The 27354-nt window shown below is 39.9% G+C and overlaps 3 protein-coding genes and 1 long non-coding RNA gene across 4 annotated transcripts; 2 read left to right on the forward strand and 2 right to left on the reverse strand.

Moving 5' to 3' along the window:
- The first annotated feature begins 639 nt into the window (after positions 1 to 639).
- atp6ap1la (ATPase H+ transporting accessory protein 1 like a) lies at positions 640 to 9728 on the forward strand. The gene is made up of 8 exons (XM_026167402.2): positions 640 to 782; positions 6546 to 6568; positions 6889 to 6962; positions 7568 to 7636; positions 7784 to 7938; positions 8109 to 8159; positions 8255 to 8492; positions 9264 to 9728. Exons 1-8 carry the CDS (start codon positions 694 to 696, stop codon positions 9519 to 9521), a joined length of 957 nt encoding a protein of 318 aa, XP_026023187.1. The 5' UTR covers positions 640 to 693; the 3' UTR covers positions 9522 to 9728.
- LOC145428688 (uncharacterized) lies at positions 7365 to 10710 on the reverse strand. Its single transcript, XR_013909006.1, has 2 exons — positions 10572 to 10710; positions 7365 to 8559 (listed from the first exon to the last, which is right to left on the reverse strand). It is a non-coding gene; the product is annotated as an uncharacterized LOC145428688 (long non-coding RNA).
- Positions 10629 to 17851, forward strand: pde12 (phosphodiesterase 12). The gene is made up of 8 exons (XM_026167395.2): positions 10629 to 11200; positions 11539 to 11966; positions 12046 to 12151; positions 12834 to 12978; positions 16053 to 16131; positions 16234 to 16356; positions 16509 to 16714; positions 17251 to 17851. Exons 1-8 carry the CDS (start codon positions 10629 to 10631, stop codon positions 17368 to 17370), a joined length of 1779 nt encoding a protein of 592 aa, XP_026023180.2. The 3' UTR covers positions 17371 to 17851.
- Positions 17852 to 18642: 791 nt separating this feature from the next.
- LOC145428684 (putative C-type lectin domain family 20 member A) lies at positions 18643 to 20657 on the reverse strand. Its single transcript, XM_080301229.1, has 5 exons — positions 20539 to 20657; positions 20072 to 20449; positions 19562 to 19966; positions 19402 to 19481; positions 18643 to 18925 (listed from the first exon to the last, which is right to left on the reverse strand). Exons 1-5 carry the CDS (start codon positions 20576 to 20578, stop codon positions 18803 to 18805), a joined length of 1026 nt encoding a protein of 341 aa, XP_080157355.1. The 5' UTR covers positions 20579 to 20657; the 3' UTR covers positions 18643 to 18802.
- Between the last annotated feature and the right edge of the window lie 6697 nt (positions 20658 to 27354).

The following is a 27354-nucleotide window of genomic DNA, read 5'->3' on the forward strand; positions in this document are numbered from 1 at the left end:
TTTGGTAAATGGTGTAGTGAAGTAAAGACAGAATTAAGTTTAAGCTTCTATGCTTTAAATAAATAAATAATGTTGAATCTTAAAAATACAGATAAAATGCATCTGCAACAAATGAGTCGAACACAAAACCTATTTTTTGTTTATTTATAAGAGGCTTAAACGTCATTCTGTCTTTACTTTACTACACTGTTTACTAAAGTACTGTTGATATAAAACTAAATCTGGTACATACAGCAACAAATCCAATAAAATCAGAAAGGCCAGATGTGATCCACAAGCCACTGTTTCCCTGCCGGTAATGCATTGTTATTGTAACTGTATTGTGTACATTTCATTCACTGGTATCCCTGTAACAGTGCATCTGAACACCTTTCATACACGACAAACATATTTACAGACGGACAGCTGACCAGTGCTTTGTTTTATGTAATCATCATTTTGCTGCCTTTAATCTCCAGACATTAAATATATTTTGACTGAGCTGACCTGAAAATGATAAACTGAGGGAACAACAGTGTGTGTTTGACCTGTGGGCGGGGCTCCTGTCACTGCTCGCCACTGCTGTGTCCTGTGATTGGCTAATTCTGCCATCTGTCAGGGGGGTTTAAAGGCATGGGGCAGATTAAAGTAGATTAGGATGGGCAGGGAGGGAGAGAGAGCGCATGCTGGCATCAGACTCTGGTCACCACGGCGATGGCTTCACCAGGGAAACATTGCTGCATCCTCCTCTTCTTCCTCCATCTGCAGGCGTCTGCCTGCCTCCACCAACAACCTGCAGACAGGTATGTGGACAAACACAAACAGAGCAGGTGTAGTAGCTTTATGTTTGTTTTTGACCTCTCCTAACTGTCTAATCTCTGATTTGTGCTATGCTCACCCACAACCTTCTACTCACTACACCTCATGTGGTGCTATGGTACAGCATTTATTTATTTATTTTTAATTTGAGCTCAGAGGAACAAGCTCGGCAACTTTTCCTGTAAACAGATACCTACTTTCACATCTAGCACACACAGAGTAACATTATCATCCTTTTGTACTAATGTGTGTGTGTGTGTGCGTGTGTCCATGTGATTAAACTAAGCCCCACTTTTAGCTCCACCAAAGCCTGAGAATGAGATACCTGCTTAATCTGGAGACAATGAGCCTTGAGCAAAGAGTTAGCATGCCATTATCAAACCAAAATCAGGACCTAAAACAGGCTGGAACACTTTGGTGATGTGCAGAGCTTGCAAGAGTTCTTTGTGGCCAAACAAAGTCCCCAATTACTACAATAAAGCATGATGACACTGTCTAATGACATATAATGTTTCTTTGAGATGCCATCAGCAGTAAGACAGGAGTCATTTTCAGCAGAATCATTCTATTCACATTTAAAAGCCCCTGGTTTCTTTAAAGTGGGAACAGTTTTTTTCAGCTCCATTAATTAAAATACACAGATTTTTATTTGATAATAAGTATGGAAGTTGTTTAAGTACTGATCTAGCAAAAGTAATGCTGATTGAATGGACCACATTTAATCCTGGCGCTCTCTCTATTACTTGAATTTCCAAACCGATGGTCATGCTTTGTTTATTTTCAGTTTCTATTACTCTTTTTCTTTGCCGTTGATGGTAACAGACTCTTTTTTTTTCTGCATCAAATACGAGTGGTAAAAATGAAGGCAATGCACAAGTGCTAAAAACTGAGCATTTGGAGCATTTTTAATGAAATTATATGACAAATAATACAGTGCCACTGTGTGCCACAGTCTGTCCAACACTGATTAACAGGTATTAGTGTCACAAATGTATAGTTTTATTGATGCCTGTCTCTAAATAAACCTGTTAACATGTATGTCATGCTGGTCACTTCTGGCTACCAAAATAAAGCATGGTGACAACCAAAACCAAAGTGGTTTCTAGAGCCAATAAGTGACATCACGGTGTGTGACATCACGGTGTGCATGTCCATCTTTTCTATACAGTCTGTGGTCACATGGAGTGAAATTAATAAATTTTCACCAGTTATTTAAAAAAAAAAATTCAGTATGTTATACGTGTCTGTTTTCTGTTTAGCAAACAGAATCATCTCACGTTATACACATTTGTTCAACCTTCCTTCCTGCACATCCTAAATATTTCATTATTTATATCCTGTTTTTATTTCGGCTTATTTAATCTTTCATCCCTTTCAGTCTATACCATAGACTGTATATGAAAGATGGCCACAGTCACTGTTACCCTGTTTTGCTGCCAGTCTGCTCACTGATGGGGCCAGTAATGTAAAAAATTAACATCATGTTGTATCAAGAGACTTGAATCAAGTGACTGGGACAAAAAATTTATCTGGAACATGATCACAGGATAATAAATTAAAGTGAGCAGAAGGTCTGTTTTTCCCTTCATACCCTTTTGCAGCCAGAGTCGACCATTAAAAGAACAAAATGTTTAAGACACCTCCACTAATGCTTTAATTCAAGTCTATCAGTCGATGGTCAGCAGTCACCCACCTCACTTGCTTCCAGTGACCTCACAACACCTCTTAATACAAACCAGCAATCATGCCTTTGTTTTCTGCCTCTTGCTCACAGAGATTTTATCCTGACTCTTGTTTGTTTAATCCTCTTTGTTCCTTCTACCTGCCAGCTTACTTATTATATCTCTGACACACTAACGAGCTCCAGCTCATCCAGCAGAAGTCTGTTAGTAATTCCTAGTTGAGGCTAAAAGCCAGAGGAGACTCAGGCACCTCCGTTTCATCTATTTCAGATTGTTTCTTTGTTTTTAATCTGTGTTTTAGTACAACTAATGTGTAGAATCACGCCAGCCGTATGTGGTGATTTAACTGTTATTTTCTCTCCAGTAAGCCATTAAACATATGGCAGATGTTTACAAAATCATTCAGTGTCTGCTTTCGCCTGGTGATACTTGCCTTAAACTCGACCCCAATGGGATGATTACGTTGCCCCGTGTCTTTTGAGTGTGTGCATCAGCAGCTGTTTATTGCATTTCACAGTGTGCAGCTGTTGATGGTAAAGGATTGAGAAGCTGTAAAGTCTTCTCTGGCTGCAAGCCACCCCATCCTTCATCCTCGGGGTCTGTGTGCTTGTGATTGTATGATTATGCAAACAGTGCAATCCCACAATCCACAGCCCAGTGCCCTGACCCAGCACAAGAGAGCAGCTAAACCTTGTTTTTGGCTGAAGAGGCTCTTTGAGTGAAGGGGATTTGATCGCTCTATTGTCTGATTCTCTGACCTGATGTACATTTAAATACATTCAGTATGTGCTGCATTTTATTTTCCATTCTCTGAGAGGATTTTGATCTTGAGAGTGCCCATACAGAAATCCACGTGCTCTTGGCTCATTTAGATTAGATTATCCATAGCTGGACAATTTTAGCAGATTATTCAGAAATCAGGCTGCAGCTTTAAAGAAACAAAGTCACTGCCCAGAGTAAATGCATGCTTGTATTGTACATACCGGCTGTTAAATAATGTGAAATGACTACTAAACATACACATATTTTTACCAAAAGAGAAACTAAAATTACAAAATCATTGAGCAGAAAATTTGTGCAGATTTATTAGCCTGTGTACAGTGATGGCAAACAGACCGAGAAGTTAAACATACTCATGGGTAGAAGCAGCACATGTATGTATTTTACTTAAGTACTGGTACCACACTAATATAGTAGAATTTTTTAGCAGAGGTCCTGACTGTAGGACACTTAAGAGCGCTTAATGTAGAGCAGCAATGTTCTATCCTCTTGTGCATGAAATATCTCATCAGTACCTGTAATAGTCAAACAAATCATGTTAAGCAGTACAAGCCTGTGAAACTGTAAATCTACAGAAAATGTAAAGAATCTAAATGCAACTTCAAAACTTTAATTTGTTGGTAGCTGTCTTGTACTTTCTGCTCATATATTCTGACCACTGCTTTACAGCATCAGTAAGGAATAAGATTTAAAGATTAAAGGCTCGTGGCTGAGCTGTAAAACCTTAATCTGAGAGCTTTTGACTATTAATCATTAATCTTCAAATATATATATTCTTACATATTGCATATTTAGACGTGTTATTTAAAACTAATCAATAAATCATGGAAGGTCTACATAGATAACAGCTATTGATCGGCTAACTAAAATAGTTAGCATTAAGCAAGACTGATTAACCTGGTATTTTACTTTTTTAAATCATGAATGAGGAAGCAACTACACTCACCAGGCACTTTATTAGGTACACCTGTTCTGCTGCTCCTTAAAGCAAATATCTAATTAGCCAATCACATGGTAGCAACTTAACACAACCAGGCATCACAGTGAGAAAGAAAGGTGCTTTACATGACTTTGAACCTGGAATGGCAACCATATCTCGAGTTTGCGGAGAATGATCTGAAAAAGAGAAAATGTTCAGTGGGAAATAGTTTTCTATGCTTTGCTGATGTTAAAAGGGAATGAATGGACTGCTTCGTTCTGATAGGAAGCCAACAGCAACTCAAATAACCATTTATTACAACCGAGGCATGCAGCAGCGCATCTGTGACTGAAGAACACATCAAACCTTAAAGCAGATGGGCCATCAGAGGAAAAGCACACTGGGTGCCACTCCTCTCAGAAAAGAAAAGAAAACTGAGGCTAGAATTCACAAAAACTGGAGAACGGCAGCCTGGAAAAACATTGAGGCCTTGATATAGAAAAGTTCAATCTGGGCCTTTTTTTGGCCTCATGTGTTTTTTAATTATTCATCAAAATGTAAAACAGTTTTTCTAAAATGGTTTCTTTGTTATTTTTTCCACCTGTGCTCCTTTCATTGTTTAAAACAGGCTGTGGTCAGCCTGCAGGGTCACACCTCTCTGCTGCTCTTAACAGCATCTCAGGATTTCTTTATACAGGTGGAGTTGCTCAGTTGTCCTTTGACAGGTGGCACAGCAGGTGGTTGTATATGTGGTTCAAGACAATGTTTGACATCTCTCCCGCTGTCCACTAAACCCTGGCTGATGACCTTTGTGTAGTTTTCTCAGTGGTCATTATTAGGCAGCAAATGAATCATTAACATCAATCGGATTGGTTCCACTCCCTCTTTATTATTTTAAGTTTTTATTGTAACGATACATATTTTCTGTAATTCCAGATTAAAAAGAGGATGAGCTGTAGCTTTAACCTTGTTGTTGTTTCCTGATCCAGCACATCGATCTGAACCAGCTCTGGAGTCATCATATAAAACCTTCAATTTTTACAAAGAAAACCGTCAATCAGACCTGATGCCAATTTGATTCTAGCATTAGATCTCAGTCCATTATTGTTTCTGCTACAAGACTCTGTGTGTAATCTGGGTCAGAGTGTATCCTCGCAACAACTACCCACCTCTGTGCCAGACTGATCACTGCTATTTTAACTAATCCAGCAGGTCAGCAGCCGGGTCACTCAGGTGTACTCTGAGCACTTACACAGGTTCCTCCCTTCTTTAGCTTTGATTTCTATTGGGTGATTTGGAATGATGTCATTCTTGCATTATGCACAAATCTGAGAAATGAAGGTGAATAACACCAATCATCAGTTTGCTTTTAAAGTTGATGTTTTACAAGAAGGAGCAAGAGCCGTCTGATAAGTCCCTCCACACTCTCTGCGTGAATAGAGTCAGATGCAAAACAATCGGCAGCTAGATCAGTTTGTGAAATCAAGACTATTTTATCTTGAATGTGTCTGATCTGTATTTGTGACTTCTTTCAAACTTTTTGAATCCAGTTCAACTGCAAAATGTAAGCACACCTAAGCTGGAGCCGAACCGGTTCTGCCAGGGTGCCTTTTGAGAACCAGGCCACATTTTGACGGGCCTGAAAATGTATTATGATGCAATGTTCCCAGCAGAAGTCTGAGAAACTCAAACAGAATTCACTGGTTACATCTATCGGTCACTGATGAATTTAATGAGGTAGCCCAACAGTTTTCTAGTGTCACACTGGTGCAAATCTTTAAAACTGGTTTTCGATTAGGCACTGGCATCATATCAGCAAAAAGGGGCAAAAAGGTGCCTGCAGGTGTTAGGCTACCAAAGTGGGCAGAGAAGGACAGCTGGTGGTTTAGATGTGGCTGATGGTCCACATTAGACACATGAATTAAACTTTTATGACGGTCCAGTACCTTTGTGAGCACAAACTAGTTTAATGTCAGTGTCATGTGTATATTTTATTTGGTGTATAATTGTTAAAAGGTTAAAAGGATTCAAAGTTGTAAAAGTTGCTAATGGTTGCTTAAGTATCTCAACCAGTTAAATATGAGTGAATCAGACTCTTTTAAACATACTTTCACTTTCTTTGATTGTTTTTTGTTCAGAATAAACACAATTCGTATGAGACAGTAAATTATTTAATATTTCACAATCATGTTATAGAGATTAATTTTTTCCCCATAAGATGATTAATTGATTTCACGTATTTCATTACATAAAAATAAAGTTACAGAAGAAAAATAACTAGTGGAAAAAAAACTGTGCTGATGACAAATATGAAGAAATGACAACGATAAATATTTTACTGATTCTCCTTTCAATTCTTTTTGCAGTGCTGCCGTTTCTCTGGAACACGGTGAGATCTATTTATCAATCTGCTAAGACTTCCTTTACTTCTTCCTCCTTATCTCAGTTATAACAATATATGTAATAATGATGATGCCTAACGGCGGAGGGAACAGGGGTGTAAACTATTTCCTACACCTCTGTGTACGGAGTGGTCATTGTGGAAAAGGGGTGTAGGAAGATCTGAAAAGCTACCCTCTAGTGCAGCATTGTGTTTGGAAATCTGTTTTGATTTGTTTATATTTCTCATGTTTTAGTATAAAAGGTTAAAGGTATAACATGTGTATTCTTATGGCTTATTTTGTTAAACAAATCCTGTTGTCTCTGCAGACATTGGGAGCAATGGGAGGGTGAAGGCAGAGCAATATTTGATACCAGCAGAGAGAGGACTTGGACAACTGCAGGTAAAATATGAGTGGGGAGGGAAAAATGTAACGCCACAACTTTCTATTAAAGTTTTACTGATTTTTAACCATTTAGGTGCTGAGAATGTTAATAAATGAAAGACATGTCACAATTTAATCCTAATCTAAAAATGTGCAGCCACAATGTCACATATGTCAACTGTACCATCTTGAAACATGACTTAAATTTTTGTGTTAGGTTCATCGTGTATATATCGGCAGATTAACTTTCTTTTCCAACAAATAAAAAAAATTAAATCTTTGTTTAAATTTAACAAACCTCACAGTTTTTTGGAAACAAGGTTGTAAGAGTGGGAGAAAAATCATGTCCTCTCTGAGAAAATGATGATTCCTGTTTTCAGAAGCATACCAGGAAAATGCTGGAATTTATGAACCACAAAATTCTCATTAAAACACGTTTTATTAAAACAAACAAACAAACAAACAAACAAACAAACAAACAAACAAACAAACAAACAAACAAACAAACAAACAAAAAACCAAACAGACATGAAACTGCAAAAACAGTTAATGCCTTTACATAAAAATTGAAAGTTTGGCTTTAAGAAGTTGTTTCATGGAAGGTTGCTTCTTCCTGCCTCCAGTCTTCAGATGCATCACGCAGGAAATTACTTCAGACACCAGGAGCTGCAGTTCCCCTCCCTCCTCTAAAGGTTCAGTGAGCATGAGTAACATTTTCTCCAACACAATCAGTTGGAGAAAATATATATTATAATAAATAATATATTATACCGTATATTCAATTTCGAAAGAAGGTTTTTAAATTTACTCTTTTCTAACCGGTTGTACCTGCCCACCAGGTGTTGTCTGATGGGCAGCCGTGCCTCTTGTTCCAGGCCAGGAAACTGTCTCTCCGCTATGACAAGCAGAAACACCTGGACCTCACAGAGCGAGCCTTTTCTCCTCAGAAACCTGTCGACACCAGTCAGTCTGTCTGTCGCAAGGACAAAGCCACGTAAGTGCACCTCCTACTTGTCTGTCTACTTGTATGAGAAATGTCAGAGGGTCTAACACGAAGATTTTAATCCCAATTAAAAGACAAGAACAATGCAGTGTGTCCTGTAAGGAAAGGTCCAGTTGTGCTGTACATCTGAGAGTCTTACTTGTCTCTTTGTTCCTCTGTAGGCTGGTCATGAGGTTTGGAGATGTGGAGGATTTGAAAGGCCTGTCCATCAGGTTAGCTATGCCACCAAATATGATCACACTAAGCAGTTTGTACACAATACATGAACATTTGCCCTGACTGTCTCCTCTCGCCTCTCTTTCATCAGACTGCAGCTGTCCAACACCTTTTATGAGTCTTCGGGGCAGTGGTGGTTCTCGGTGGACAGCGTCTCGCTGCTCTACAACATTTCTGAAGAGGCTGCGTTCAATGCCAGCGAGGTGTACGCTCCAGCTTCCTCCTCCTACCGCTGCATCCACGTCAGCAGCCTGGAGCGATACAGTGCCCTGCTGCTACCTGGCACTGACCAAGCCCGCCGCTGGTCCATCACTTTTACAGACTTCCAGGTACCCGTCTCTTTACCCTGTCTTTGACTGATTCTTCAAAGAGGATGTTTCATTTCTTGTGTGGTGTCTGGAAGACATAACAAAGTCTTGTTAGAACATTTATTAATTTTTCAGTGTTTTTTGTGGTTAAGGGTCATTTTCTCTCTAGTTCAATACTTTGTTAACACATCTTGAACTTGAATGTCGAAATGAGCAAACACAAAGCTGGGAAAACAGCAGTGTACTGTCAGCTCACAGACCCAGAGACTGGCAGAGTACAAGATTTACACAGGTGAGCGGGTAGAGGGCACAATACAGTTTAAAAATGACCAGTTTCTAATTGGACAAATACAAAAATAGAAACAAACAAAATTTAATGAAAAATGCAAGTTTTAAAGGGTTTTGAAACGGTTTTCCAATATTTAAATCACCACAGCGAAAAAAGCAATCACCCCCTCCTGAGGTTATAGCTAGTTGTATCACGTTAATGAGTGCATAATAAATTCTAGCTCTGGGTTTTTATGCTCAGACTACTTGGGCTGCTAGAATAGCTTTGCATGATTCACAGTTCAGAATAGGTTTATTTGATTTATCCTGGACCACAGTGCAGCCCCTCAGCTCCTCTCGGTTTAAGGCAAATTTTGTGCCTCTCATAAAGATAAAGTTAGACCAGCAGGAGGTTCTGAGATGACTGTATTAAGGGTACCTGCTCTGATGTGATATAAAGCCAGAAGCATATTGAGAACATTACTTGTTTGTTTGTTTTTTATAATGTTTCTATGCTCTCCTCAGATTCAGGCCTTCAGCGTCACCTCAGGAAAGTTTTCTCCTGCGAGCGACTGTACCACCTTCTTGACGCCAGCCATCCTGATGGGCCTCGTCACCTCCCTCATCCTGCTGCTGGTGCTGGCCTATGCCCTGCACATGCTCATCCACTTGAAACACATTGAGCATGACGAGGAGCACAAAGCCGACGTCTACTTCCCAAAAAGCCCTGAACACCTGGAACAGTACTGCGTGGAAAACCTCACTGAGAAAAATGTTATGTAGGTTAGGCAGTGAGGTGATGGACAGACTTTTAAAAGTTACAGTTTTGAAAAAGTGAAATGCAGCTGACCTGATAGCTGGCACCAAACCTGGTGTGACATACTCTCAGCCCAGGATGAAATTTTTTTTTTAAACTGACATTTCTAAACTTTTGTAATTTACCCATGAGAGGATTTCTGTTTTTGTCTTAATAAAAATATAAAATAAAAACTCTGGTTTCTTTTATATTTGTAGTGTTTGATTAAATTTTTTGCTTTTGAAGACATAGCATAATAATTGTTTATAAAGCTAGGTGTATGTCAGCTATATGTACTAGTCTCTTCAGTGAAATACAAAAAGAAAATAACAATTTGGTTAGAGGAACTACTTTTTCAGCATCACTCTGAGACGGAATATTTCTAATTTTAGAGATGTTGCACAAATGGAAGAAAGCAGTCTTACATATTTGTTTAATATGTGCGTTGAAGCACATGTCTTGGTCAAAAATGACTCCAAGGTTCCTCACAGTGTTACTGGAGGCCAAGGTAATGCCATCCAGAGTAAGAATCTGGTTAGATACCATATTTCTAAGATTTTCAGGGCCGAGTACAATAACCTCAGTTTTATCTGAATTAAGAAGCAGAAAGTTAGTTAGAAAGTTATATGACCTTAAAAATATATAGCTTATGTTTCTTATAGGTGTAGCAGGAGTATCACAATCACAGTAAAGTAAACGAGTCTCTGCACTGAAGTAATTCTGATTCTGTCCAGTGGGGGCGCTCTGAAGCCTGTGAGACGAAACATCCAGCCAAAGAAGAAGAATCTCACGCTCAGATGAGGAAAGTGCTGCCTGTTACTGAACTTACAGATGAATTGTAAATATTGAAACTCGTATCTGAACCAGCAGCTTTATCTAAAAACCACGTGTCATGTTTAGTTTTAATCTACAGAGCCGGACCTGAATAAACACGTAATTTTAACGGTTTCCTGTTGGGGTTGGTTTCCAGCTGATTAGCATCGGGCTAACCGGTGTAGTTACTGACAGCTCTACCTGCTGGTAACCGTTAACGTTACCTGTCCAGGTACTCTCCCGTTCAGCCCTGCTCTCCTGTTCTTGCCGACGGGGCCTTCATGTTGAACCACCTCTCCACTGCTCTAACGCTCTTCACCCGCCGACTACCCGCTTTCTCCCCACGGACTTTCTCCGGAGCCCTCCGCCGCCTCTGCAGGATGGAAGCGGCCGTGGTGAGGTGCCTCCCCGGGGAGCCCAAGCTGACCATCTCCTTCTGTCTGCAGGGCAGCCACAAGCACATGCTCCGGGACCAGGACGAGCCGCTGGGCAAGGTCCTGGCCCGCATCTCCAACGGGATAGCCAAGAACCAATCAAAAGCAAAGAAATCCAAGAAGAACCGGGGTCAGGAGCAGCCGGATGAAGCTGCGGAGCCCACCGTGGTGAAGCTGTTCTACGATGGGGAAGAGGTGCCGGAGACGGTGCTGAACGCGGAGGCTTGGCAGGACGGCTCCGTGCTGCAGGTGGGAGATGTTAAATATTCAGTGCAGAGGAACGCGCCCACCTTCACCACCGCGGAGCTACCGGTGTCCTTGTTGGCCGGCTTCCCCGTCTGCCCCAAACTGGAGGTGGAGTTTGGGAACGTCCAGGACTGCGAGTTCACCTGGTTCAGAGAAAACTGCCCACACACGAGGTAAATACCCAGAAAAGAAGGTGTAAATGTGAAGCAGAGATTGTGTGGTGCAATCCAGCTGTTTCAAGAACTGCATGCCTTACACGGTCTTATCAGGCGAGTGTTGGGTCTGAGGAAGGTCTGCTCATCTCTACCAAGCTGTTTTATTGACACAAAAACATCGATAAGTTTGCCAAAGGGTAAACAAACCTTTAAACTGAAGTATTTTTAACACCCTGGGTGTAGAACTGTACAGCTGCCTTTTCTGATTTTGTTATAAATCAGGTGATTGTTTGGGCACATTAATAATCAAATTGATTTGACATCCTGCAATCTACTTCTCTTTGCTCTTGTTCCAGGTCTGAAGCTCCTGGTAAAGCTTCAGATCAGGACAGTGGTTGGACTCAGGTTGGATGTGAGAGAGTTTACATCCCATCCAATCAGGACATCAGCTTCAGGCTCAAACTGAGCTGCACACCCAAAGATGGAAGCCGTGGTGGCCTGGCCAAGGAGCTGGTTTCTGTGGGAGCTGTGGAGGCTGGACCAGGTGTGTGCTTGTTTGACAACCGTCATGCTTTCACAGCCAAAGTCACGGACTGGCCGACTGTGAGAGTGGTGTCGTACAACATCCTCGCCGACATCTACGCCCAAACGGACCTTTCCAAGACGGTGCTGTACCCGTACTGCGCCCCCTACGCCCTGCAGCTGGACTACAGACAGAACCTGATCAAAAAGGAGCTTGCTGGGTACAACTGCGACATTATCTGTCTGCAGGAGGTCGATAAAGGTAATCACTGATAAAAACACAAAAATACTGATGATTTAAAAAAATCTTTGACATTAGTTGTGCTCGCTGACCTCTGCAGGAGTGTATGTGGACAGTCTGACTCCAGCACTGGATGCCTTTGGTCTGAACGGTGTTTTCAAGGTCAAAGAGAAGCAGCATGAAGGACTCGCTACCTTCTACCGCAGGTTAGGCCAATCACCAGCCAGAAGCTGGATTAACCTTAACTTGCTTGATAACTTTATCACTGGCAAAATAATATGCAGAGCCACATCTGTGTTTGTTTGGTTGAAGTTAATAATTAGTGGATGTTAGATAGTGTTGCTCACTATTGATGCCTGGAGCAGAAGAGAGAGGCATTAATGCGCTTAGAAGCGAGCATAAGCAGCGCATTTTTTAGATTTTTGAGTAAAAAGCCAAACCCAGCTTCACTCCACAGGCTGTTAAAGATAATGAAGAGAGTTGGATAAAGTCTCAGTTTTTTTAAGATACATTACAGTCTGTAAACAGGCCAGAAATAAAAAGTTTTTAGTACATGAAATAAATTTTGTTTAATGCACTTTAGTATATTGTGTGTCTTACACAGTGTGTCAGCGTTGATAGAGTAGCGAGCACCTACAAATAAGTGATTGTGAAGAAAGTATTGAATATCTGAAGTATAACAGAAAGGCCTCTTTATTTATGTGCAGCCCTAATGGCAATATCACATGATTATGAGCCCTGCAACTGGTCAACAGTCCAGACTTTACCCCGCCTCTAGTCCTATGACATCTGGAATAGGCTTCAGCCCCATGTGACCCTGAATTGGATAAGCGGAAAAAGTGGATGGATGATGATTATGATATTGAAGTGAATCCTATTGTGCTGTAGGTCAAAGTTTCGACTCTTGAGCAGTCACGACATCATGCTGAGTGAGGCGTTGTCCTCTGACCCCATGCACGCTGAGCTTCTGGAGAAGGTTTCTGCTAACGGTGCCCTGAAGAATAAGATCCTGCAGAGGTCCACCTCGCTGCAGGTACAGCTGCTCACCATCGAGGCTGATTAACTGTTATATTTTAGCTTTGGGAAGGAGTGATGCGACATTTTGTTATTGCTCCCATCTAAATATCGGGTCAGCAGTCTGGAGGTCTTTCAGACCTACTGCACTCACAACATTTTGACTTTCTTGTCATTTTTAAGTAGTTTTAAGACATTTCAAGCATGAAAAATGCGTCAAAGAAATACATTAAAATACCGTAGCTAATTTTTGTTACCAGCAGACACACCCACTGTCACAAAAAATTAATTTCTTCACAGTTCTTTAGTCAGTGAAATTTGTGACAATAACACTGTTTGACAGACAAAAAATACTATTTTTGCATGAACAAGGTGATTCTGAAAGTGTCCATTAGCTCAAAACTTGGCATGTCTCCATGTGGTGTGCAGTGTGTGGTTCATAAAACTGGACAAGTGGAGTAAAGAAGAAGTGATAGGTCTAAAAATCTGTCTACAGTAAATGAAAGTCACGTATTTAAGAAATGGAAAAAATGTATGGAGGTGTTCAGCAGAGAGGTACAACACAGTATCTACAGCCATTTGTAAAATATGATGGAGACATTTCAGTGTTGGGGATTTTGTAAAAATTCATGGAAACATGCGCACAGAAAAGTACTATCGGATTTGATCCAGCGTTCAATACTGTCTGGAAAGCATTCAATTACTAACAGTTAAATTTTTCAGTTTAATAATGATCCCAAACACACTGCTAATGCAGTAAAAGTACCTTGATAGAAAAATTCCCATTGGAGCATTGTCGCTCATGGATTGGCATCCTCAGATCCTAGACCTCAACATTATTGAAGCAGTGTGGGATCATCTTGACAGAGAACACTAGAAAAGACAGCCAACATCCAAAGAAGCCCTTTGAATGTCCTTCAAGAAGTCTGGAGAGCTATTCCTAAAGAAATTACAGGAATACTTGTTCAGGCTGTTTTGAAGAATACAGGTGGCCATACCAAACGCTGACTTTCAAGATTGTTAAAACTGTACAAACTTTTTTTAAAATTAACTGTATTTCCATGTATCAATACATCACTGCACCAATTTGTCATTTTCCTAGCAAAATATAAAAAATTAAGGAGGTTCAGGACTTCTGCACAATACTATGTTTGCAGATAGAGCAGGGCGATATGGCCAAAAATATTTATCACGATATATATTTGAAAATTTGCGATAACGATATAACCGACGATATAATTGATGCGAGACAAAATACAACTCCACAACATTACTAGCGCAAAAAGACAACCTTCCATTTATTTTCACTTAAACAAGAAGCTGGTTTTTATGTACATTAAAGCTTTATAAAAATGTAACAGTGCAAATGCAAATTCCTTGCTGAAAGTTTAACCAAAAGGCATTTCCAGTAGAAATGGGCTGACATATCCTGAGCATAACCATGTATAATATCCACTGAAGTTAAAAAGAGGTGCTTTGCAACATTAAACTGCAGTGTGCAGTACGCATTTTTCGGACCATAAGGTGCACGGGATTATAAGGCACATTAAGCGAAACAAAGCAGTCAGATAAATCAAACTTTATTAAACTCATTCTTCTTGCTTCCTCCGCTTCTGTACCATTGATTCATTAATGTTGAATTCTCTGGCAGCTGCTCTATTCCCATGTTGTTGCAGTATATTAATGACTAACCTCGTATTGTGGATGGATTATCTCAGTTGTTCTCCTGACTGAAGTTTGGTCCGTTTACAGCATCCTGCCATGCGATTGCATTTGTCTCTAACCATGAAGAACCTTCACGTTAACTTTTATAAGTGGAAAAGTGTTAGTGTTCGTCCTCCAGCTTCACTGTTTATGTTATGCTAACATAGCTGTGTCGCTAGCGATCACGTAGCACATCATTATATACCAGCTAGCCCAACTTCAGTAACCCTACAAACGTCACTGCTGTTTAGTTTCCTGTCTTCATTTATGTTGGAAGTGATAGCAGAGCTGTACGTTTGATTTTTTTCAGAAATCTCTCAGTCAGAACATGCAATATCATGCTTAGGTAACTAGCGAAACTAGCGAGCTAACTTCCGCTAGCTTCCTGCTAACTTCTAACTCCGTTAAATGTAATAACTTTTGTTTTCATGGATGCCTGGAAGTTAAACTTTATAGTTACACCTGGTAAAGCAGCAATGCTGATCGTTTTATTAAAGATGAAAGAATTTAGACAGTTTTTAACTCTAAGTGATGCTGCAGTGTTATTTGACCTGAAACATATGGAGTTTAGGACCCAGATTACTCCCAGATTTAAGAGCATCTTAGTCCGACAAATACAACATTAACGACGGCCGCTTGCATGTTCTGCAAAAAAATGTGCTTTGTTGTGTATCTGACGGACAAACACCAAACCAGTTCCACATCACGGAAGTTGCACCATTTTTACAAACCAATTCTGGTTCATCTGTTTCACTCAACAATCGGCCATGTGCGTATGAAAACAAAGGCACTGCGCATGCGCGTTTTACTCCCATTCTATCGCGATATTTCATTTTCCTATCGTTGCCTAACATTATACCGGTATTACCGTGAACGGTATAATATGGCCCAGCCCTATTTGCAGACTTTAAAAAACATTTTAGCACAAACACCGGCTCGTTATGTTCAGTGTAATACTTCTTGGAAAACTTTAATTACACTTAGGGTAACATCACATATTGTCATCAACATTTCACCTTACCTGTCTTGTGTATGTGTGTGAAGGTGTACTCAAATCAGCTATATTTACATGTAAAATGATAATTCAGGGAGAGTTACAGACAACAGGAGCTCATCTCTGCTCTTAGTCACTCTTGAAGTCGCTGTTTGCTCACACAGCAAACGGAGAGAAAGGAAAGAGAGAGTACAGCTGCTGCAGATGAATCAGAATTTGCTGTCCGTGGATGTTTTGCTAAAGTTTGATTGTTGGCTGTTGTCTGTTTGAGATTTGTCCTGGAATTTGATTCTTAAATATGTGAAAGAAATGCCCACTACAGTTAAAAATCAGCAATTTATTCAGTCATGAAAAGAAATGTTTGTCTAATCACTGAATTGTTTGTTTCCCTGCAGGTCACTTTCCTCGAGGACCTGAATAAACCCGGCAGGAAGGTCTGTGTGGCCAACACTCACCTGTACTGGCACCCGAAAGGTAAAATGTCCTGTTTACTTCCAGGAACACCTGAGTTGCTCATTTTAACCAGCAGAGATTGTCAGTACAGACTTCTGAGAATTGAATTCATTTCCTTTGAAGGGGGGAATGTTCGCTTAGTCCAGATGGGCGTGGCTTTGAAACACCTGAGTCATGTGATCAGCGAGGTCGCACCTGGAGCCCCGCTGGTGTTTTGTGGAGACTTTAACTCCACCCCAAATGCAGGTAACTCCAGAATAGTACCTACAGCTGAATCTGAGACTGTTTACAAAAACATAATGACCCTCAGGTCAAAGTTCAACTTCACCATGTTTGGAGTTCTTTTTTAACACAGTCTTTATCAGGTTGGTTTGTTTCTTGATCTCGTCCCCTCTCAGGTGTGTTTCAGCTGCTCAGTGAGGCTGTGGTTCCTCTGCAGCATGCAGACTGGAGCAGCTCGGGGCCGGAGGAGTCCTGCAGCATGGAGCTGCTCTCTGACATCCCCCCTCTGCTGAGCGCCTGCGGATTGCCGGCCTACACCAACTATGTGAGAGGGTTTCAAGGCTGCCTGGATTACATCTTTATACAGCCAGACTGCATGCAGGTACTGATGGCAGAGGATATAGGAGAGACACATTTTTGTTTTAACAAGCTCTCTTATGGGAATGTTAGTGAATTACTATTTATTTATTTTAAACTATTTTTTATTTCATTGTCTTATTTTGTCTTTTTGTTGGCTGTTATGTTATTTAATTTTCATATTTATTTTACTCTCTTTTGTGCACAGGTTTGTGACTGTCTACAAAAAGCCCTTAATAAATCAGCTTTACTTACTTACTTTACTTAGAACATCTTTTAGCCAAACTATGCGTACCACTCAACCAAATGAAATCTGTCTTTTTAATTATTGAGATCTTGAGCGAGCCACTTGCTAAGTTTGAAGTAAATCAGAAAAGAGTTTGTAAAACGGGTGAAGAATGACAGATTTCTCAGATTTTCACTAAGTCAAAGATGAGGAACAGAAAACAAACTCAATGGAGATTGGTTATTTAAAAAAAAAAAAAAGACGATAAGGTAAAAATGGAGTCAGGTGTTCTTTGTGTGAATAACTGATGTAACACATATATGGTGTGTGTGCAGGTGGAGCAGGTGATCCCTCTGCCCAGCCTCGAGGAGGTCACCACCTACGAGGCTCTGCCCAGCGTGGCTCACCCCTCTGACCACATCGCTTTGGTTTGTGACCTCCGGTGGAACCCCTGACCCCTGACCTCCAACCATGATGGACAGAGATGCTTAAAAACACAGAGTGTGAGATTTAAACTGTGTCCCTGCAGGTTTACCAAGAAGAACCAAAGTCAGCAGAAGCTCAAAGGATCAGACAGAAGAACTTGAACCACAAAACCACAACACAGTGAAAGTTCATGTGAAATTATTCACAGTCCTTATTAGACAATAAATTATTTTCATCACTTATATTCAGTGTTGGAATGAGAAAAGTAAGTAATTGCAGATTTTGAGAAGGGATTTAAGAAGGGGATTGATTAAATACTCAAAAAACAAACTCACATTACTGCATCACACCAGTTTGATGATTAATGATCACTCTGAGGTTATTCACTTTATTTCTGGGTTAATAGATAAATATTGACCTTTTAAGATAAGTATTTATTATCATTGTTGCCAAGTGTACTGCTCAGTGGGCCTTTCAGTTTTTAAATAAAGTCTACAGCGCTGACTCTCACTTGTTGGCTTATTGTCATATACTTACAGACATCATTAAAAGGAGGTGAACATCCTGTGATGCTTAAATGATTTGCTCACTATTGTGACAATATCCTCGAAATATAACTTTAATTTAATTTAGTCCAACTTTTACCTTCTTAATTTAACTTACAGCTTTATTTACAAAAACGGGTAAAAATGTGACAATCTTAACAAATTATATTTAGTATCCAATGAACAATATCACATATTCACAGTTCAGATGAGTAAAGTAAGACATATTTAGTTTTACATTTTTTTTTTAGAAGAGCAGGAAAATGATTCTTTTTATATTTCTCTAGGAAGCAGTTTTGAGTTGCCTGGTTTTGAGATGTTCATGCACTTAAAGGCAGCGCTCCATGGAAACAGTAACAAACAATACAAGTCAGCTTTTTGAATCATAGAAGGTGTTACACCTGAATGTAGGTAAAAAGGACAATAACAAATGTTTCTGGCTGAGTTCACCGAACAATGTGATTTCATTTTATTTTAAATTATTTCCATTGTTGTTTTCTGTATTGTCCTCAGCCTCTCTCTGCGCACCTCCACTGCCACTTGATCCAGTTCATTAACTGTCATTATGTCTCATGGATTTAAAAAAACCCACTTTTTGTCAAAAACAATAAATCTCATACAAAAGCAGAATTCTCTCAAGCAGACAGAACAAAAATCTACAGTTTTAACCATAGTCCCACACAGGACGTCATCAGGAGTATTAAAACCATGAAAGGATCTTTTAGTCCAAAACAAAACACTCTGATGAAACAATAATAAAAATTATATCTGATTATTTTCATTTCACCAAGGTGACAAATGTCAACGGTATAATTTGCATAAACAAATACAGAGCAAAACCACAATATGTACAGCAGCTTCATGTACACTAAACATCTGAGTTTCAGAGAAGTCGCAGCAATGTTGGTTTCAAAATTCACAGCTCAGTTTTCTTCTTTGTGAGTACTTTCCTGTCTTTATGGAAGACGGCTCCATCAGGCTGCTCCCTCCACTTCACAGTGATTCCACTCACTCCTTTCTCCTTCAGTCTGTCCTGGAGCTGAGAGATCCAAACGTTACACACATGTTTAAACAGAGACTAAAAACAAACAAAAGCCTGTTTTAGAAAAACAAAACATCAATAAATTTATTTTCTGACATTAATTCATACCTTTGCATTTGAATTGGGCCGATTAATGTATACAGTAAAATCATATTTGTAAAATACATATTTTACATATTAAAATCATATACAGTAAAATCATATTAAACGTTTCAGAGAAAAGTATGGAAATTATTTTTGTCATTTATAAAAGGTTTTTTTTTTTCATTTTTAGATGTCATAATTTTATGAACATTTCTCAACATTCAAAAATTCTAATTTACAGCCTTAATTTTCACGCAGCAGCTTGCTCATAGATGCTGTGAAGAAGAGATGAGGACAGGCAATCACATAAAATTAAAGAGCTGGGTGAAACTCACAGCACCTACACTAAAGTGCAAAGGTGATGAGGTGAAGTTTTAAGGCAGACTTGCCTCTTTCAGGAGTGTTGCTTTGGCAGCGGTGTCATTCAGATTCACAGAGGAGTCCTCCAGCTTCAACCTGATTTTTATTACTGAGACAGAGAGGACAAAAGGTGTCATGGGGAGTTTTCAGTTATTATATTTTTGTGATATCAAAACTGTAACTTTATACCTTTTCTGTAAACAATTTCTTTTTTGGGAGCTTCTGTGGTTTCAGGTTGAGGAGCTGGCAGGTTGTCATAGCAGACAAATGGTCGTTGTGTATAATAGGGCAGTAACCTCCATTTTCCTGATCTCTGCATATCTGCAACCCCACACATGGCATTTGAAATGCCAAATATTTTTCCTGATTCATCCCAGTATCTGAATGAGGAGTCTCTGCCATCGACCCAGAAAATTTGAGGATGTGCAATGCGGCCGATCCATATTTCAGTCCCATATGACACCAGCCTCTGCGCATCACTGACAGAAAGCGAACTGTCAGCCAGGTCTGTGAAGTTCTCCCTGCAGTACCGGAGAGCTCTGAACCAGTCCATGCTTTTATTCACAAAAACAAATTCAGGACTCTGGTAAGTTCCTGCAATTAGAAATTGTGGTTAAATAAGTCATGTTGATTTTCCTGTGAATGAAAATAATCAAAACAATCTTAATGAGAAAAGAAAATGCTTTGGTATTTTCTTACCATTGTAACAGATGAATGGGTATTCCAGTGAGCAGTTGATATCATACCAAGACCAGTACCAGTATGGTGAATTCACTAAAGCTTTTGTACAAAAATAGTAAACTGAGAAGGGTTCATTTTTAGTTTGGTTTTCCCATTTCCAGAAATCATCATTGATCTGGGATACATGTCTCCAATATAAACGTAGGTAAGCACCAATCCAGACCTCAGAGTTGTAACCAGCAGATGAAACTGTTTTGTTAAATTGTTTCATTTCTGTAGCGTTTTCGAAGTTGGCCAGGTCTGTGTAGTTCACTCTACAGTAACTCAGAGCCGCATGCCAATCTAAGGACTTATTAACAAAGTAGTACTGACGGCATCTGGAGAAGATGAGACACCCTGTGAGGAAAAATGATTGATCAACATCTCTGAACATGCAACCTGGATGTAACATATCAGAGTGATAAGCACTGCCAAAAATGACTGACCTGAGAGACAGAAGACACCCAGCAGGATCTTTAGAGTCATGATGCTGCTCTGTGAACTGTGAAAGAAAACTCAGCCTTTATAATAATAAAAATGCAGGGAAATCCCACTCCTGCTCCATGTTCCTGTTTCTGAGAAATGTTATGGGTGTGTTGATCAGTTTATGCAAAATGTGTCACAGAGACTCCTTTATGGAAACAACATTAACCAGGTTTGTTTAAAACTGCTAAAAATTCAAACTTCAGGCTTAAAGTAATAGAAATGATTTTAAATGAGAATGTTTTATCTTGTGTTTATCTACATTTATTTCCAACTGCAGAGTTTTTTTCTTAAAATTTCAAGAAGTATTATTTATTTCAGTCATTGTTTTTAATGATACTGCACAAGAGTGAAGCTAATCTGCTTGATTTTAGAAAAATATGCCACCAAACCATGTCACTGAATTACCGAAGTTATATATTTTTTATTTTCATTATTTGATTGAACCAAAGAATGACCTAAAACAAAAGATATGACTGATGAATCAGTTAAAGGAAACATTTAAAAGGCATTAGAAAGATTAAGTTAAATGTTTTAACATTTTACCATCAGACGCTTCACTGTGTGCATCCTGGCCGTAGAGCAGTTGTGGCTCAGCTGATAGAGCAGGTCATCTGCCAGTTAGAAGGTGGGAGGTTCAGTCCTTGACTTCTGTGAATCTGTCAAAGTATCCTTGGGCAAGAGTCTTAACCTCAAATTACTTGTGATGTATCCACCGTAGCATAAAATAATGTGATTTGTAGTATTTCCAGAACATATTTTGTTTTCACACCAGTGATGAATTCCTCAGTAAAACTCAAACATGTTTCGGTAAGATCTGGGCTCATGTTGAAAACCTTCTGCACCAATATCACGCATCTACAGTGTTTGAAGATACGTTTCAGTAATCAGCTGAAGTTTGTTCTGGATGCTAAATTCCCCTAAACAATGCCTCTAAACACAGGCATTGTTTGTTTAGTGACCAAACCTTTTCTTTGTCTCTTTGAACAAATAAATAAAAGTCCTAATATTGGAGCTCCTTCTTTTTTTCCCCATTTGTTTCATCATGACAAGAAACCTGTGCCACTGCTGCTCACGACACTGGTTTTTGAAGATCAAATTTCATAAATCAGTCACTTTTGAATTCAGTCATTTTCAGAGGATCAAAAGTAATTGGACAATTTATGGGTAAAATCATGGCCCAGAGAAGCCTGTTCACTCATTCAATCTCTCGGGGAAGTAGGTATAATTGTCTTCATACAGAAAGTTTACAAGAAGATATAAACGAAAAAACAGGAAGGCTAGATTAAACTTTGCCAGGAAATATCTAAAAGAGCCCCCCAAAAATTCCTCAGATCTTGCACCGATGAAACTAAGAATAATTTGTAACACGATGATGGAAACCAAAATGTGTGGAGATGATGTCACTGTTGATAGATGTAGCAAGATATTCTGGCCTTACATGTTATAGAGCATCTTATCTTTCCATAGATAAAGGCATTGCATTGGATGCAGAAATTATAGAAATTAATGCAAAATTCACTAAATGTTGTTTATGAAGTGTCTGAAGCTCAGAACTGCACGGAGTCCCACTCCCACCCTTCCTCCCACATTCACTTAAAGCATACCAGCTTAACGACAGACTGGTTTAGGACAAGTGGCCACATTAACTTTATAATAAAGATGTGTTCTTCAAGACGAGACACAAATCCCTTTTGGGTTGCGTCGGGAAGTATAAGTTAAATCTGCTAAAGATTGTGTGGAGCTATCTGCTGTGGCAAACAGATGTGAAACAGAGCAGTTCAAAGTACCTTTATCTGAATCTAAACTGCAGTCCCGTGTGTCGGGTTATCAGGAATATGCAATCTTTCTTTCTAACAAAGCGGCAAAGAAATTTTTTGTTGGAAATTTGTTTTTCCTTTTACTGAGGCAGGAACTATTCGCAGCATCATTTGCATGAACAGAAAGTTGAAGCAGAGTCAGACTGCACTAAACAGCAGCTTCATTTACACAAAACATCAAGCCAAAGTGTTTTTATGAACAGAAGCAAAGCTGGCTTTAAATTTAACAGGCCAGTTTTCTTTCTGTCATCATTCCCCCCTTTATGGAAGACTTCTCCATCCGACTGCTCTCCACTTCAGAGTGACTCCACTCACAGCTCTCCCTTTCATATTGTGAAAGCTGCTGAGTGATACAAAAAGCAGGTTAAAAAATAATCTTTCTCAAACATCACATTCACAAGATTGACCGTGAGGTCAAAGTTACTGACATCTCATGTGAGATTTTCAATAGATACACCTACAGTATTAATTCTAGGTGAGATCCCAGCAAACAAGGGAGCGTTCGGGGATTGTTCACTACCCCACTTCAGCTAACGTTTTCTAAACGTTGTGTGTAGAAGGTTTTCCTGATGTTAGGGGAAAGTTCACTTTAGATTAAAAAAATGGTTGGGAGGATGTTTTAAAAACATTCCCCAGATTGTCAAAACCAACAATAACATTGTAAACACAATAACTCGACAAAGTCTATATAGTCTAAATCTATAACCTCGACCTTCATCTTCAGGTTGAGGTTGAGGTAATAGATTTTCAAAATTGTCAGAGACTTTCAGTAGATCCATTTGAAAACCCTACATCTCCTTTTTCTTGAGTCATCGTGTTCACAAAGTTGGGTGTCATCACCACCGTCATAGCTGGACTGGCCATCGGGCATACCGGGCATTTGCCCGGTGGGCCGCTGGCGATTTTTTGTTTTTATGGGCCGATGGATTTTTTATTTTATTTTTTTATTTTTTAGGAAGGGTATATATAATGAAAGGTGTTGGATTGGCCAATTGGTCATGATCGACTCTGGGCTGGACCAATTACAGCCGAGGAGGCTGGATGCACCCTCCCCCTTGTTTAGCAATCACGTGATTTTCGCGCATTGCATGCCGGGAACCCGTGGCAAAACAATCCAAGTACCGCATCAAATGCAAACATTTGCAGCACCGCAAAACGTTCATTCTCCGGTTCCAATACCTTCTTTTTTTTTCTTTGCCGCACAAAAAAGGAATGTACAAAACAAAAGGAGAACAATGCCGGTCCGTACAAAGACAGACTCGACGAAAAGACAAAGAAAAGATACGAGGAAAAAATCAAAGGAGTGAAAGAGTGAACAAAAGACGTCAGCGTGCTGCCCAACTTTCACCACGCTCAGATTTATAATTATACGCTTCTTGGAGTGAGTGCACACACTCGTGAAGTTTAGTAACTTCAGGTCACTGCAACAAGCCCAGGTACAGTTTACCGACGGATGGGTACAGGACCTTGAAATGCACCGTGTAGAACGAAAGACTATTGTACATATCATAAGTTTCAGTCTCACAAATCGTCTTCATAAATACACATTCATTAACAGTTTATTAATAGGACCTTTGAGCTCAACGGTAATTAATTAGTAGTGGAAATAATTTCTGGTAGTGTAACAGTGTTTATCTGGTATTATTCCACTTGCCACAAATATCAGTGTCATGGGGAAACAGCGCCCCCCCTCTCAGTGTGGCTGGTTAGGTGAGGCTGGCTGCAGTAATCGCTGCCAGTCTGCCGTAGCCATACGAGAGGTGAGTTGTATTGTTCCGCACACAATATAGCTAAGTAGTACAGACACATAAAACATGTTTGATTAGCTGACGAGCACCGAGTGTAATAAGTGCTTAGTGGACACATGTCCAACACCAGTTTTATGTACTTTTCATTTGTTTATTAATGTGTGAAACTGTATGCTAAAGCGGAATGCTAATGAGATGTTCTGCCGTAGTGTGCTGTGCGGAGTGGTGTGTGGCGAGCCTGTGCACTGATAATACACCGTTGTTTCCATTCAGGTACATCATTTGTTGTTGCTGTTATTTTATTGTATATTAGAAATTGTAATATTGCTGCAGTAATCGCTGCCAGTCTGCCGTAGCCATACGAGAGTGTGCTGTGCGGAGTGGTGTATGGCGAGCCTGTGCACTGATAATACACCGTTGTTTCCATTCAGGAAATAAAGTGGCAACGATCGATCAGAGACTCCTTGTCTTTTTAAAAACACTACACACAACGCAGAGTCGAGGAGTCTGTTTGGGCCGAACTGTTGCAGCGGGATGAAGCAGAAACCGGTTACAGTAGCATTACAGAAATGTAGCAGTGACAGTAATATTGTATGTTGTAATCGCAATGGACAATTAGTGATACAAAACAACTGTTTTATCCTGTGAATAAAAGTATATGGTTTTGTCAGTGTACCATGGTTATAACAGAAACGAAACGCAATATTGTGTCAGGACAATTCACTATTTATGCACAATAAACACAATAAATAAAGGAGCATAGCGCGACAATTTCTATTCAGCGCCAGACTTGCTTGTAACCTATATCACCAATTATGTTAAGAAAAATGACGTATTAACTACTAAAAAACTCTGACCTTTGTGGGAATGCTTGGAGCAGACTAACATGTGAGCTGGAGTGTTCTGGGACGTTATATTTGGTATATCCAGACCATCTGTCGGCTCTTACTTCGGAAACATGGCTTAAAAATTTCTCTTCAACAACTTAATCCGATAAAAAAAAAAAAAACGATCTCTTTACCCGTCGGCTTCCCGTGGCTGTCATGCGACCGGCTATTGCAGTTAATAATACAACAGCTTCTTGCCATTTTTTGGGTTTCTTTTTATCGCTGTGTAACTGAGTTCAATTGAAAGCCTGCGTGCGCTAGTACCTCTTGCCACAAGTTCCCAAAATCCTTTGCGGTTTTATCCCTGAATGACGTCACATTTTCAATCTTTATCCTGGTGGGCCGTGCTCTAGTCAAAATGCCCGGGCCGATTTTTTGTCCCAGTCCAGCCTTGACCACCGTTCTGCATGGTGGGGTAATGCTAACACCCCATCAGCCTTTTTCCAGTTGAGGGGTAAAAATGAAATAGATCTTGCAATTCAATCTTTATTGCCAGACTTTATGTCCATAAAAAACAAGACAAAACACAATTTATAAACCTTAATAAAAATATTAAAAAATATTAAACATTTGTAAAAATATAAAACCAAAATATACATAAAATACACAATTACTTAGAAAAAAATCGATAAATACACAAACACTTCAACTAATGCTTAATGCTCTCCGACTGGATGATTAACGGGAACCACTCGCTGTCGGATCTGTGGGTTCTAAAATTATACTGTTACTAGAGCCATCCAGTCGTTCTCTAAAATTGAACATTAACTTCCTTAAACGTGCTCTAAAAAGTCCAAACACCCACAGCTACAAATATCTGACTGGCACTACCCGCTCTAGGTATCGTACAAAGGATTCTCATTGCGCAGCACAGCAGCACAGTGGAAAGGGCTGTGTTTTTATCATCTGCGTGACAGTGCCTTTGCCCAGGGAAATGAGCCCGCCAGCGCCCTCTAGCGGCCGCGATCAGGAAAGGCTGCTCTTCATAGAGGACTCACGCTCGGGGAGACGTTTTCTGGTCGACTCCGGCTCCCAGAAGAGCCTTGGGAACTTTTGTGTCGTCTTTGCATACCCCCACAATGGTATATTATTTAATCTTTAAAAGTACCACCAGTTTGAGAACCGCTGCTTTAAACAAAACCACTTTAACTAGAAGTGCACGAGAGCTGAATTTAGGTGCAATAGTATTTGCCTCCACATAGAGCTTACACTGTCGTCTGTATATGTCATCGTCATCATTTATTTGATCAGTAATAAAGCGACTGAGGTATTTCACCTTTTTATGAACTTCAAGAGTTTTTGGGACAGTTTAAACAGGCAAATTTAGCTGTTTGTCCTGCTTGGTTCTATATATCAAAACACCACTTTTAACAGCATTGTACTTTATATCATATTGCACACCATACTCAGTACAGATATTAAGAAGCTCCTGTAACCCAGCACTGCTTGGACTAAAAACAACCACGTCATCTGCATACATAAGATGATTTATCAATGTTTTACATCCAGTGTTACATCACAACCATCACTGCTGCCCTCCACCAGTCAGGGCTGTATGGCAGAGTGGCCCGACAGAAGCCTCTCCTCAGTGCAAGACACATGAAAGCCCACATGGAGTTTGCTAAAAAAAAAAAAAAAAACACCTGAAGGACTCCAAGATGGTGAGAAATAAGATTCTCTGGTCTGATGAGACCAAGATAGAACTTTTTGACCTTAATTCTAAGTGGTATGTGTCAGAATCAGAATCAGAATGGGTTTTATTGCCAAATGTTGAGCAGGTTTACAACATTAGGAAATTGCTGCGGTGCTTCAGTGCAAACATACTGTCATAAATTGCGCTTAAATAGACATGAAAAAATAAAAGTAAGAATAAGAATTAAAAGTGCTACGTAGAAAGATATATACATGAGTGCAGGTGGTGATCAGTGCCAAAACATGGAATGATGCAGTGAACACAGCGTAGGGTCATGTGTCAGTGGTGGGAACAGTCATAAGGTTATTGTTCATGTGTCCAACAGCAGAGGGGAAGAAACTGTTCTTATGGCGAGAGGTTCTGGTGCGAATGGACCGGAGCCTCCTGCCTGAGGGGAGCAGGTCAAACAGACTGTGTCCAGGGTGAGAAGGGTCAGCTGAGATCCGAGCTGCACGCCCCAGTGTCCTGGAGGTGTACAGGTCCTGCAGAGATGGGAGTCTACAGCCAATCACCTTCTCAGCAGAGCGCACAACACGCTGCAGTCTCTGTTTGTCCCTGATGGTGGCTCCAGCGTACCACACGGTGATGGAGGAGGTGAGGATGGACTCGATGATTGCGGTGTAGAATTGCA

Source organism: Astatotilapia calliptera, chromosome 5 (genome assembly GCF_964374335.1).
Source record: "Astatotilapia calliptera chromosome 5, fAstCal68.1, whole genome shotgun sequence".
NCBI classification, from domain to species: domain Eukaryota; kingdom Metazoa; phylum Chordata; class Actinopteri; order Cichliformes; family Cichlidae; genus Astatotilapia; species Astatotilapia calliptera.

Bases quoted from the DNA above. Each gene is read 5' to 3' on its own strand.
- atp6ap1la (XM_026167402.2), top strand. From the start codon at position 694: ATGGCTTCACCAGGGAAACATTGCTGCATCCTCCTCTTCTTCCTCCAT. The intron at 6,963-7,567 runs GTAAAATATGAG...TCCTGCCTCCAG, and splicing joins GAGGACTTGGACAACTGCAG to TCTTCAGATGCATCACGCAG. The intron at 7,637-7,783 runs GTTCAGTGAGCA...CCTGCCCACCAG, and splicing joins TTCCCCTCCCTCCTCTAAAG to GTGTTGTCTGATGGGCAGCC.
- pde12 (XM_026167395.2), top strand. From the start codon at position 10,629: ATGTTGAACCACCTCTCCACTGCTCTAACGCTCTTCACCCGCCGACTA. The intron at 11,201-11,538 runs GTAAATACCCAG...CTCTTGTTCCAG, and splicing joins GAAAACTGCCCACACACGAG to GTCTGAAGCTCCTGGTAAAG. The intron at 16,715-17,250 runs GTACTGATGGCA...GTGTGTGTGCAG, and splicing joins TACAGCCAGACTGCATGCAG to GTGGAGCAGGTGATCCCTCT.
- LOC145428684 (XM_080301229.1), bottom strand. From the start codon at position 20,578: ATGACTCTAAAGATCCTGCTGGGTGTCTTCTGTCTCTCAG. The intron at 19,967-20,071 runs GTAAGAAAATAC...TTCTAATTGCAG, and splicing joins CCCATTCATCTGTTACAATG to GAACTTACCAGAGTCCTGAA. The intron at 19,482-19,561 runs GTATAAAGTTAC...TCTCTGTCTCAG, and splicing joins AGAAATTGTTTACAGAAAAG to TAATAAAAATCAGGTTGAAG.